General features: G+C 36.8%; 1 protein-coding gene across 1 annotated transcript; it reads left to right on the forward strand.

Moving 5' to 3' along the window:
- Positions 1-5,941: 5,941 nt before the first annotated feature.
- Positions 5,942-11,141, forward strand: LOC108678397 (protein-tyrosine sulfotransferase; the record flags this gene model as incomplete). Its single annotated transcript, XM_047885019.1, is given in 7 exon segments — positions 5,942-6,107; positions 7,017-7,036; positions 7,483-7,591; positions 8,106-8,300; positions 9,147-9,253; positions 9,630-9,776; positions 10,216-11,141. Coding segments are annotated over 7 exon segments (1,015 nt in total), but the record flags the coding sequence as incomplete, so codon positions are not given.
- Positions 11,142-14,138: the final 2,997 nt, after the last annotated feature.

The raw sequence follows: 14,138 nt of genomic DNA on the forward strand, positions 1-14,138 counted from the left end.
TTTTGGGTTCTGTAATAAACCGGGACACTTTTTGGGTCCTGTAATAAACCGGGCCACTTTTTGGGTTCTGTAATAAACCGGGACACTTTTTGGGTTCTGTAATAAACCGGGCCACTTTTTGGGTCCTGGTCCTGTAATAAACCAGCCGAAAAGAATCGTCATCGTGCACAGTTATATTACTGTCTCTTATACACATCTAGATGTGTATAAGAGACAGGCTTAGTATGCTCACCATATGGTCAGGTATGGTGTGAGAAGATTGTGGTGTTACAGGTAGCTTAGTATGCTCACCATATGGTCAGGTATGGTTTGAGAAGATTGTGGTGTTACAGGTAGCTTAGTATGCTCACCATCTGGTCAGGTATGGTTGGTCATCACTAGAGAAGTTGAGAAGATGTTATAGGTAGCTTGATTGAAAAATATTTTAGGTCGCCTTGTGTACCTGATGGTTTAATTGTGATAATGGGAAAACCTTTCTACCAGACATTTGATCCATGTACTGGTTCCTAATTCATATATTATTTTTTTCTGGTACTACTTTAAACATCTGTATCAGTATTATTTCATAAATATTTTTTTTATGATTGAATTATTTTACATGGGAATAATTAATGTACTCACTTACATTAGAATAATTACTGTACTCACTACCGTCTAATGGGAGCAATTATCTAACTTTATACTGCGCGGCAGGTGCGGCATTTAAACATTTGATTGAATATTATTTCTTTTTCTCGATTGAATTATTTATTCATGTAGCATAATTAATGTGCTGAATACCCTCTAATGAGAGCAACTATCTAACATGATACTCTGCTGCAGGTGCGGTGAAGAGACACGTGTAGTGCCGCGCATCCTTCAGATGAGGCAGCAATGGAAGAGGAGCGCCAAGGAGAGCATGCGGCTCAAGGAGGCTGGCGTCACTGACAAGGTGGGGAGCTTGCATCCAATGCTTTCTTTTATGTCTCTGGCCTCATGCATAATAAAGTAAAATTTATGGCGCTTTTTAGCGCATTTTCTCATCTATGGAAAAAAATGCACTATTGTGCTCGCCACATGCTGTCTCTTATACACATCTAGATGTGTATAAGAGACAGGTTNCCTGGGACCAGAACGTCTCAACAAGCTCGGTGATGTAACCCTGTAGGCGGAGAGGTTTCAACTAGTATATCTGACTCCGCTCAACATTTCATCTCTGGTTTGATTTAGCCATGGGGTGAAGGAAAATGAAACACGGAGCGTGACTGACAAGAAAATATAAACACAAAAGAAATGAAGCATACAAAAGTAAACAAAGAAAAGGGAAAGGTGGGTGCATAAGTGACAGACTTTAGTGTCTTGCCCAAATCAAGAACCCTGAAATAACACAAGAAATTAGCGTGTATAAAAAAGGGTAAATTGAAGAACCTTGAAAAAACATTATTAGCGCAATCGTCATAAACAAATATAGTACTCATTGACTGATTGATTAGCATTTAAAGGCAGAGTAAGATTAAATAACATTAACAGAACAATTCAAGTATCAAAAATATTAATTGATTAAGCAAGAGGCATATATTATATATCCATCAGACTTTGGTTAATCACAGATGAGGCTTTGATGGTCATCAGCCAAACTAATGCATGTCTCAAACCAACCATCGTTAACCAGAACAAGTGGCGACAGGGGAACTCACCAGGTCAACCACTGTGCAAAGCTTCAGAATGCTAGTCGGCCATTAGAACAACACAATGCAAGTTCTCTAACTGTAAAAACACCAGGGAGAAAAAGACAAGACATTGGTTATTGAATAAAGAAAACACAAAAAATAAATGCAAAGAAATTGACAAGTTATTACTGAGATAGGGCTAGCTGAAGCCTAAAGGAATTGCATAAATCTTTATTGGCTGAACCAGCAGCATTAAAACATCGGTTAAGACCGTTCACTTGAACTAGTTTATTCTTTCTCTATTAAAACGCTAAAGCTTAAAAAGAGTATCACTACATTATAAACTAAACTTGGACTACTAGCAAGCGATAAACACCATGAGGGCCAGCACCTACAACCCCTTTTGAACCGATTGAAGTAATATTATTCTCATGTTAACCCCCCCTTAAGTTGTTCTCGCTTCTTTAAAATCCCCAATTTAATCAGGCCTAGTTTGGTAGATACTGCCAAATTTTGGACTTTTAGATTTAAAGTCATTTAAAGATCAATCTGTGGTATTGTGGACAATTTTCAAAAACTTTTAGGTAAAAACAATCATTTGTTTAAATCACAGTCTAAAATGTGCCGTTTTTTATTCTAGGAGAGAAAACTTGGCTAAATTCATTAAAATACAAAATTTTCTGCCAGGCATTTTTGTCTTTAACTCTCATTTACAGGCAACTTTTGTCAAGTTTTCCAGTTTGGTTTAATGAATTTATGTTGGCAAGCATCGCGGAATTCTAGGAACGCAGGAGGGAATTCTAAAATTGACGGTTCATATATTATTCCTGATACACCTAGACCACTTTTTCAATCCGTTATTTGAGGAAAAAAATGAACTTCTTAAAGGCCTAAAACACGTATGGATGTGCTAAGTTTCTTAGTTTCTACTTTCTATAAAGTAATCACTTCAAAATTGCATCCCTGCAGCTTTCACTCAACAATTAAAGTTATAAAAAGTATTAGTTAGTTAAAGATTTGTCTCTTAAGTTGACTGCAATGAACTAAACTTCATAAATTAATTACAATTTACAACTACTGTGATTATGCTGTCATGCCTGCCAAGAAGACTTCTCCATGATGCACACCAAACACATGATTCAGAGGGAGACCACATATCACAACAATAGCTGGCATGCAACTGACAATCGCAGCCCGGTGCATAACATTCATATGCTCAGGGGAGGAAAACATTTACTCTGTGAGCTGTGACTGGATTTTTTGAGCTGCGAACTAATGAATTTTTGAGCCTTAAGCCAATTTCTCAAGCTGTGAAAAGCCATTCTTGAACCGCAAACTCTTGGCAGCGATGGCATGCGCACAGATCACTAATAACAATAAGCTCAAATTTTGCCCTAGAAATAGCAGTTAAACATTATTCCCTAATTCACATGCAGTTTAGCTTATGCTAATGCCTACCTTACATTATTGCAAAAATAAAACATGGTTTTATAAGAGTCTGAGAGGAGAGTTCAAGATCTTAATCATTGACATAACGTTCTTGCTGCTGTCACATTTTAATATATATGAGTATGACGGGAGTGTAGTACTAAACTGCGAACTTAAATATTCATGGAATAATAAATTCTATGATAAAGAAAAAAAAAGTCAAACCTACAAAGTTTGGGAAACGCATGTTAAGATGTTGTTCACCAACCAGTGAACAAAAAAAAAATGGTTCACCTGTAATGAAATTTAAGCTCGAACAGAATAACTTGAAAAGGCTGCCTTATAGCAATGACTAATATGATTTAAGAAAAAAAAACTCTTAACATGATGACTCTTTTACAAGCAATTTAAGACATGTGTTGTCACTTGTGCGATTCTACTTTATGCTATACAGATAGTAAAAATGTTGTACTTTGTGCCACTATTTTTTGTTTTGCAATATTTTGATTAGTTTAGCTGAAACAACCTCTCTATGAAATGTGGGACAACTGTCCCTGTTTACCCCGCCTGTCCTTTATTACCCTGCTTGACAGTAAACCGGTAGAAATTTGGAAAGCAATATTTAGGTTGTTTCAAAACAAGTATAAACTTGAAAAGCTGTATTTGTATCCATAATGATATGGTGTTGTGGTCAATGGCCCAGGAGAGCCTAAAACGCAGTTCAAGTTAAATGACGTTACTGGTGAGCATTGGTGACATTGATAATGTCTTTGGTGAGGTCATCAAGAAACTTGATGCATGTGCAACCAAGAGACTTGGTGTTGCAGTATAATTGTTGTACATTTGTTTTTTTGCATGCTTGGTGTGGCATCAAATCTCAGGCAACCTCATGGGCCTTGAAACTACATATTGGCGATATATTTGCTACAGTCTGCACCCTGGGCAAGAGTCCCATTCATGAATGGGACTAAAATGCCTGTGCTTGTGTGGTCAATTTGAAACAATTTTATGGCTTTGCCTAGTTTCTTTCAGAAAAATAATAATTAAGCATTATTTGCTGGCATTTTAAAAATTGCCTGTATAACAGTAGTTTTTATCAATTGTAATGTGTATAAATGTGTGTGGCTCTCATCAGGCATTGCCTAAATTGACTGTAAATAATGATCTATGAAGAAGCGTAAGTTAAGCTGTCCTCTGCCTTGAATGTAGGTACCATACTTTACAGTCTAGCTTAGTCTGGAATACAATTAAAACTGGGCAACTTGGACCATTGCTATAGTGATTTGGACTATTTTTAACACGTTTTTCTTAGCTTAGCTTTGCGTTTGTTTGTTGTTAACATTGACAGCGAAAATTAGCCCACTTCTGATTGCTCTAGAGATCTGAAATTCGGCATGCAGGCTATGTTCGCCTAACAATTTCAGATACAATCATAAAAACTAGCAATTAGAGACCTAAATTAGCTTAATTGAGTAAAGTATATATAAATAGTATATAGTATGACGTGCGGGCGCTGATGTTATAGACGAGCAGGCGCTTACGCTGCGCATCATCGATACGTACGTCAAGGCAAGTTAATTGGCTCGCAACAACGTTTTTCATGTGTAGCAACGGACTAAAAAGGAGAAAATAAAATATAAAAAAAACTTTTTAAAACACGTTTTTCTTGTGGACTAAAAAGTAGAAAATAAATTGTGGCTCGCCCCAAAAAACCTGGGTCGTGCTGTATGTTCACCATCAAATTTCCAAAATTCGTGTGTTGTGTGCTTTTCGCTTTAATCATAAATCTGCCCGACACACGTTTTTTGGGGCAAGCCACAATTTATTTTCTACTTTTTAGTCCACAAGAAAAACGTGTTTTAAAAAGTTTTTTTAATATTTTATTTTAATGCTGTTACTTTTTGTGGTAGAAATAGTCACATAGTAAATTATAAAATATATCTCTTCATTGCATTTGTGGGTTATCTCCTGTTATTTCAAGCACCATCAACACAGTTTTTTAAGGCAAGAACTTTTTGAGTTGAGTGTTTTCATTCTTTAAATGTCAAAACATTCCAAGTCGCCCCATTTTATGCTATACCAGTCTCTCCAGAGCTGGAAAACTGGAATGAAGCCATCAGTTAATGAGATAAAAATGTCCTAACAGGGGTGGAATAGGTATATCTACTTTGCCACCCAATGACTGGAGCAGGAGAGCCTTCCTAAAATTTGTGAACTTTGGTGTAGTAAGTTTCCTGACTTCCTATTAAATGAATTGTCTTGCATTTAATAGGTAATTATTGAAAGTGCACAACCTAGCTGCAGGATTCTGAATTCATTGAAAATGTCATTTGAAGCCACAAGATTTTAGTAAAAAACAGAAAGTTTCCAATGCTGTGCCTGCAGATAATTTTGCGCATTCCTACAAACCCAATCTGGAATATTGACCAGAATTGTACTGAAATCATAGGTAAAAATATTTTTTATAAGTAATTTGTTAAATTATTTCCAAAAATGGGTCATTTTTCTTAAAGTCCAATGATAAAAGTGCCAATTGATGGGTGAAAAGTCACAATATTTTTGCTCATTCATAAGTGGCTTCTGCCAATTTTCCAGTTAGGTTGTAAACTAGAAAAGTGAGTAGAAGCACCCCATAAATGGTACAAAAACATTCATGGTGCAAAACATTCACGCAAATTTTGCAAATTTTTATTTGCCTAATTTTTTTGATAAAAATATAGAAAAATTTTGTTTTGCCTTCAATTTAAAAAAAATCATCCTGCAGAGTGTTTGTTTTTACCTTCATTTTTGGAAAAGTTTGACTAATAATTTAAATTATATTATTATTTGAAATAATAAATAACCCTTTTATCTTTTATCTGCAGAGTGGCATGTATGATGGTGAGAATGGTGAGGCGTTACCTTCCCCATGCATTGGGGGTGATGGTGGTGCTGCTCACCATCATGCTTCTCTCCCCATCACCCTCATGCATCACATCACCTGAAGCTGCAATGCTGCATGATGATTCCCATTCTCCAAATCTTGTGCAGGTATGTTTGAAGAGATGAAACTTGGTCATTTAGCTTTTGTTTCTTATCTTCCTGTGACTTGTAGAAGTCTTCACCATGTAATCTAAAATCCAGTTATATAATTATGTTTATTGGTAAAAATCATATAAATTTATATTTTTCCTTCACTAAAAGTTTATAGGTCTGTTCCACAGGATGGCCTGCATTTTAAAATGCTATCAAATTATAGTTTGTCAACAGTAGAAAGATTAAAATACTTTGTTTAATTCAGATAATATGAATATTTGAACATCAATGTTAACTTAATTGCAATAATTTTCAGCACGTTTAGGTATAAAATGTTTGTGTTTAAATCATGTATATTGTAGATCAAGTAATGGTATTAGCCATTATTGTCCTCCTCTGAAGGTATTGCCCATTATTTACTTTTCTCCATGTCCCTAAAGATTGTTTTTCATTATTGTTAGATATTTCATTTTATGTTCCATGTAAGATGGTGGGAATCTCCTATATAGGGTTCCTTCCTCAATTATATCTCAGAAGAAGAAGTTGAGGTTTCTCAGATCTAATTTATCAAGCCCAATATGTATGGTATTTATTTATATAATTACAAGACAGCACCTAATTCATTTGTGTTGAAAATTTACCTGTAAATGCCCTACCTTGCCCCTGTTTTAAAGGCTGCCTATCTCTTCTTGATAATATTTTTGCTTTAATGATTTCACAAATTTCAGGTCACGAAGTGCAATTTTGTCTAATATTTCTATACTTTTTATTCTTTCCTTGTGTCAGATAACAAGAAAAAACACTGATATGCTCACCATATGGTCAGGTATGGTGTGAGAAGATGGTGGTGTTACATGTAGCTTAATATGCTCACCATATGGTCAGGTATGGTGTGAGAAGATGGTGGTGTTACAGGTAGATTAGTATGCTCACCATATGGTCAGGTATGACTGGTCGTCAATAGAGAAGATGTTATAGGTAGCTTGTTTGAAAAATATGTTAGGTCGCTTAGTGTACCTGATGGTTTAATTATGGGTTCCACCTTCCCCATAAGCTTCACAAAAAACATTTTTACCAGACATCTGGTTCATCTACCGGTCCCTAATTCAAATATTGTTTCTTTTACAAATATTTATACATTTGAAACAGTATTGCTGAATCAATATTTTTTTTATAATCGAATTATTTTATCATATAGAATAATTTATATACTCACTCCCGTCTATTGAGAGCAATTATCTACCTTGATTCTCCACGGCAGATGCGGCATTTCAACATTTGATTGAATATTACTTCTCTTTCTCGATTGAATTATTTTATCATGGAGAATAATTAATGTACTCTCTACCGTCTAATGGAAGCCATTATCTAACATGATACCCTGTTCCAGGTGCGGTGAAGAGACTCGTGTAGTGCCGCGCATCCTTCAGATGAGGCAGCAGTGGAAGAGAAGCGCCAAGGAGAGCATGCGGCTCAAGGAGGCTGGCGTCACTGACAAGGTGGGGAGCTTGCATCCAATGCTTTCTTTTATGTCTCTGGCCTCATGCATAATAAAGTAAAATTTATGGCGCTTTTTAGCGCATTTTCTCATCTATGGAAAAAAATGCACTATTGTGCTCGCCACATGTGCTCGCCATAAGAATTTATGGCGCTTTTTTGATGTTATCACAGTTTTATTTGACAAATTTGATGAAAGTTTTTGCTCAGTTCTTTTTGTTAGACTTATTTCATTGCTAGAATAAGGTCTCTGAATCGTGGCATACAAGTTATTACAGGCAGAATTTGGAGTTATTTTATTATCAACTTCAATTTTCAGAATCTATTCTTAGTTTTTAGCTAATCCTACACTAATCATCACCCAGTTTTAATGATGTTTCATATCAGTCATGTTGGTCACCGTGTTGTTTACTGAATCTCTCTCTTAGTTTCTAGCTAATCTTACACTAATCATCACCCAATTTTAATGATGTTTCATATCAGTCATGTTTGTCACCGTGTTGTTTACTGCTGCAGGTTCTAGACGAGGCGATCTCGTCGTTCATCCTGCAGGTGGTGGTAGGTCACGGCGTGCCCTCAACACGTCTCTGCAACAAGGATCCCTTCACTCTCAAGAGCGCTGGCTATCTCTCCCAACTCTTTCCTAATGCAAAGTTCATATTCATGATCAGAGACGGCAGAGCTACGGTACATTCCATCATATCTCGTAAGGTCAGTTCACAGAAAAAGTTCATCTTAATATGATTGAGATGACCACACAAATATTGGATTTTTAGTTATTTTTATTTTTTATTTTTTTTTGTATTTGAAGCCATGTGCTCTGAATTTACAGGGTTCAATTTGAGCATATCCAAGTTATATAAAGGTACTTGTCTTGTATGGATATTACAAAGAAATTTTATTTTTGATAGTAGAGTCCTGCGACTTTGAGGAATTGAAAGAAGAGTATTATTTAAAAATTGAAGTGCAAATTTTTATTTGGCACATGTTATTATTATTGACGAACCAAAAGTTAGTTTAATTTTAATTTCAAATGAGGACTCAATCAAGAGTTTAGTTCTAAATATGTGGTTTTAATGGGTTTTTCTTTGATTCTGGTGCTTTAGTTTCGAAATTATTAAATTGGTTTTGGACGACATGATGGTAGATGAAGCTATTCTCAAATTGCAGGGATAATCTATCCTTGTAAAGGTCGGGGTAATTCGCAAACTCTAATATCTGAGTCTGGTTTCATTTGAAAATTTAGGCTTTAATTCATGGGCATTAAATGCAACGCTTGCAGTTTTCGGCGCCGTCATAACCCTTTTTAGCGCATTTTCTCATTTATGGAAAAAAGGCGCTATTGTGCTCGCCATGTCCGTCTGTCTGTCCGTCCGTCTGTCTGCCCGTCCGTAACTTCACGTTTTCGTTGACGAGAAAATGCGCTCTCTGTCACTCACTGCAGTGAGTACTGAGTTATATTTTTTTGTAGATAAGGATCATAGTATTCGATCTGTTCTACTGACAGTGTCTGCAACGATGGAACAGCGCTGTACAAACCATTTGTTTTGTTCGCAGGTAACGATCACAGGCTTCGATCTGTCCTCCTACAAACAGTGTCTGCAGCGATGGAACAGCGCCGTGCAGACCATGAACCAGCAGTGTGAGGAACTCGGCCCTGAGCGGTAAGCGAGCGTCTAAATTCTGTAAATCAGAGGTCAGCCTTTCATGTTCATTTCTAATTCGGTTTGCAGAACTTACTGTTAAAGTATAATCCAACTCCAACAAAATAATAATTAATCCAAATAACCAATCTCTATTCATGTCTCGCTTTGTTCTCGCTGGAAATTGTATATATTTTGGCAAGTCAAATACTTATCCCTGTATAAGCATGCCCGTTGTGTTATCTGCTCGTGTATTTCAAGCATCTATAGAAAAGAGCCATTGTGTTTTCTGATGGTAAATTCTGTACATGCTGTCAAAGAGAACCTTTTTGTTTTACCTTTAGTAAAAAATTAACATGTGTGTGAACTACTCCCTAAAGTATTGGTTGTATGGCAGATGCCTGGCAGTGCACTACGAGCAGCTAGTGCTGCACCCGCGCTCTACGATGGAGGCGGTGCTGGAGTTCTTCGACCTGCCCTGGGACGAGAACGTCATGCACCACGAGGAGCACATCAACAAGCCTGGAGGGGTCAGCCTCAGCAAGTGCGTAATCAAATCAATCACAAATTCACAAATTAATCAAAGACTCGAAGAATTATGCAGTAATGATTGCGAACGCGAGAAGCCTTGTTATCTGCTCAGAGAAAGTGATGTGTATCAATTTTGTACAGAGAGATTCTCAGCAAGTGCCATTGTTTAATAGATTTTGTTGCATATTGCTAGTCTAATTGTAAACGGTATTTTCCGCACCTTGGAATAAAAGTCGCCTTCAATTTATTGGAACATTTTAGCTTTTGGATTTAACTCAATTTCAGCTTTCTTCTTAGCTCGATATTTTTGTTCTTCTTATTGCGTAATATTTTTGTCCTACTCTAATCATTGTCTTAGTCTATCTCTATGGACATCATAGCCAATTTCTTTTGTTCCTGTAGAATATTTCTCTGAGAATCTGAGCTTGTGTTGTAATGTAACGTCTTTGCAGAGTGGAGCGCTCGAGTGACCAGGTAGTGAAGCCCGTGAACCTGGACGGTCTGACCAAGTGGGTTGGCCAGATCCCCGAGGACGTCATCAGCGAGATGGCCTCCATAGCCCCCATGCTGGCCACTCTGGGGTACGACCCCTACGCCAACCCCCCTAACTACGGCAAGGCAGACTCATTAGTGAGCAACAACACGCGTAAAATACAGCGCGACTCTTCCTACTGGCAGAGCAAAGCGGAACAGGTCCTCTCTGCCGGCAAGTCTGGCCGGTAGTGCATTATTTCACGTAATTCTATCTAGCTTGTTCTAGTGGAAACTGTTGATGCCCCAATACAGTGTTGCGGGCTAATTTGAGTGCAGGCAACTTCTGTGCTTTGACGAGTGTTGCGAGTTTTGGCTTGCGCTAAAAAATTGTTAAGGGTTATGTCAACAGTTTGGACGAGCGACTGGAAATTTAAATAAACAGTTTTGAAAAGGCTCTATAAGCTGGATTTCTTATAATGAATATTGCGAAATATTTCTAGCCAGCATTGAGACCAGCATTGTAAAAACTTTTAATACAAAAATTTTATTTCGCATAGCTTTTAATGAGAAATTATATGGAATAGTGTTATCAAAGTGAATCTTAAAAACTTCTACCGTCGTCTGCTTTTTTCAGTCAGGTTTTCAATCTGACTGTAAGTGTATCTATTTAAGTGTAAAAAACATTGCTGTTTTTTTTATCTTATGCCAAGACGAAAAAATGCTAAGCATTTTTGCTCATGGAAGCGTGCGGTGCTTCCCTTAAACTTGCGAGTTGGTTGCATTATTATGGCTCTGTGACCGCATCAACTTTATGATCTGAAAACGCGAACCCAGCGCTGATACGTTAACTTTTTGCCATCTTCATTATGGAAAATATTATTAGACCTTGCGACCTTGTGATGAGTTTAGGACGTCGTGGTCCACGGTCACGCTGATGCGCCGCCTTCGTCGTCCTCTGTCTCCGAGTCGTCGTCGGATGTAAAGTTGGTCGACGCTTTCCAATCAGCTCTTTCCAATCAGCTCTTACTTCTGCGGTTGATGTTCAATTATTAACAGAAAATCTAAGCGATTTTCTTGTGCTGCTGACTAGATAAATATTAAGCGCTTGCAATGTAAATTTTTCCCGCATGATATTATGTATTTGATCTGGTAAATGAAAGTTGCAACTCCCATGACGATGTGGTATATATATACAGTTGTGTAATCTCATTTGATTATGCAGTTTCGTTCCTCAACTGCGCATCTTTATTATTTTATGATGTCATTGCAGTCTATTGAATACATAATAGTTTTTAAACAATGAATGTTTGTGTCTATAGATTTGCACTAAAAAGTAACATCTTTTGTGCACATGTGCGAAAAGTAACATCTTTCGTACTGGAAATATTGTGGGTTCGACCGGTTTTCAATCTTTATAACTATCTTTAATTTGATTCTGTATTCAGCTTCAAATATCGTCAAACATTTTAATTTGAATACATTTCGTAAGTTGCTGGCAAATCAAACCCTGCATGGAGACAAGAGAATTTTTATTTATTTCTGCAACATTTTTGATGTGATCTGTAATTTTTCCATATCATTTAGGCCTTTAATGGCTTTAGTACGGAGAAAATGCTTTGGATATCCGCTTTATTGGATATGCCATATGGATATCCACTTTATATAGTACGGTTTGCCGTGAGCCTAACAGTGGCTAGTCCAAGCTCTACTTTAACTTGTGACAGGAGCACTATCTTGTATTCACTGAATGATCATGTATTACATACATGATATTATAATTGTAGCTCATGGTCTATGGTTAGGGTTCATTTTTTGTACGTGAATGGTAACCATATAACTATCGATTACAGAATTGTTAATTTGTACAGAAAATTAGAAACTCTCCAACCAACATCGCTGACGACACAACTCATCAGTCTGTATTTGTAATACGTATTTTCGCTCTCAGAATTGATAATGTTCTTCTTAAAAATGTAATCAATATGTACGCGATGTGCGCCTGAAGACACATTATTTCTTTTGCTTTGGGTGCAAACAAACCGGGCCCCTTTTTGGGTCCTGTAATAAACCGGGCCCCTTTTTGGGTCCTGTAATAAACCGGGCCCCTTTTTGGGTCCTGTAATAAACCGGGCCACTTTTTGGGTCCTGTAATAAACCGGGCCACTTTTTGGGTTCTGAGAGGATCTGAACTTGATTAAGCTCTATTTTTCTCGTATAGTTTAGAATAGTTTAAGCTGTCCTGTTCTACTCGCATTGTAACGGTGATAATTGTTCGAATATTCACTTCGACGAGATTAAAGATAAATGTATTGTATTTTGCATGAAAAATTTGTATACTAGTGAACATAGAATCTAAAATGTTTCTTCGCAAGAAATTCATTCATGAGGTTCGAAGGCAAATTTTGAGATAACCCAAGAATTTGGTGTAGGCTCATAACTGAAAGATGGTCTCGGGGCAGGTTTATTATAAACCTGCAAATTATACTGCAATGGCCATGCCATACCACGGCACATAATTTTAGGGTGGCCGCTCGCGAGAGGCTCTCAGTAACATTGATACACACACTCAAGCAGGGAACGTATAAGATTTATTGTGGAAATTATACGATTCTTCATATTGATGCCATTATTTTCCAGTAAGTTGTTGAATTTAACGTCATTATATTCCAGTAAGTTGTGGAATTTGACGACAATGTTTCAGTAAATTGTCTCTGATTTTATTTTTCTTTCTGTGCAATTGTTTTTTTTTTTTTGAAGCAGCTATGGTCTCTTGTATGATTTAATGCTCATATCACGGTGCCGTGATTTTTATTTGTTATTTTTCCCCAATGTAGTTGTATTTAAGACTAGCCTTCAAATGCATCTGTGACTCAGTCCTAGATTGAAGGTCTCGACACCTTTGGTCTGTACTCGTAATCAAAACTTATTTCAAAGCTTAGCTCTATTTTCAGTGTTTTGTAAAGTGCTCATTTCAAAGAAAGTATTATGTTTCATTGCTGGGCATCTTTTTTTTACTTCAGTCGGGTTTTTAAGTTAAGTTCTTAAGCATGAATCTGATTTTTATATAGGAATGATAATTTGAAAGCCATAGAATAATGTGAAGAAACGATTTGTAGCGAGTAACTTCCTGTACGCAATGATCACTCTTCATTACTTAGTATAACGGAAGCACATTTTTACGTACATGTTATGCGTGGAGTTCCAGCACACACGTTTTTCTGCCATAAAGTGTTATCTGAATGACTTTGTTTAGTCTCTGCACCCAGCACTGAGCTGGGACTAATTGATGTCGATCAACAAATCGGAAAGCTTTATTCTGAACAACTCTCATATTTTGATCTGAAGAAAAGACTTTATAATAGTAATAATAGTGGTTTCAGCGTTCATTGGGCCGTAGGCTTGTCAAAAGACTTAACTTTACTCCTGTTGGTTGTTCATTCCAATGCTAATTACTCCGTTAGTGATGATGTTTATGGCTTTTCACTTGATTTGTCTCCTAGTTTATCAATAATAAATGTCTCTCAAATGCTCATCGGTGCCCGATTCCATTCATATGTTTTTAGAGATTTTATTGTATTGTTAAACGAGCTTGCTTGGGGGTTAATTTATGTGTGCCATAACACCATGTTTTGTATTGATTATTGTATGTCTATGGCAATAGCGCAATCCTAATGAAGAAGCAGCGTGAAATGTAATGTATTGCCTTGTAAAATTGAATTAAACAATTTCCTTTTCAGTTCCAGGGGGACTTTTCATCTAAATTGTTAACTCAGCGGGCAGTACAAGTTGAGCTTCTTGAGGTCGCTTTTGTGAGGATTATCTTTCTAATCACCGTAAATTGTGCCAACGGCAAATAAATTCGCGCTACGACCTTATAGTTATAATATTAATATTTTTAGAA

This window comes from Hyalella azteca, unplaced genomic scaffold (genome assembly GCF_000764305.2).
Source record: "Hyalella azteca isolate HAZT.00-mixed unplaced genomic scaffold, Hazt_2.0.2 contig16722, whole genome shotgun sequence".
Classification (NCBI taxonomy): Eukaryota; Metazoa; Arthropoda; class Malacostraca; order Amphipoda; family Hyalellidae; genus Hyalella; species Hyalella azteca.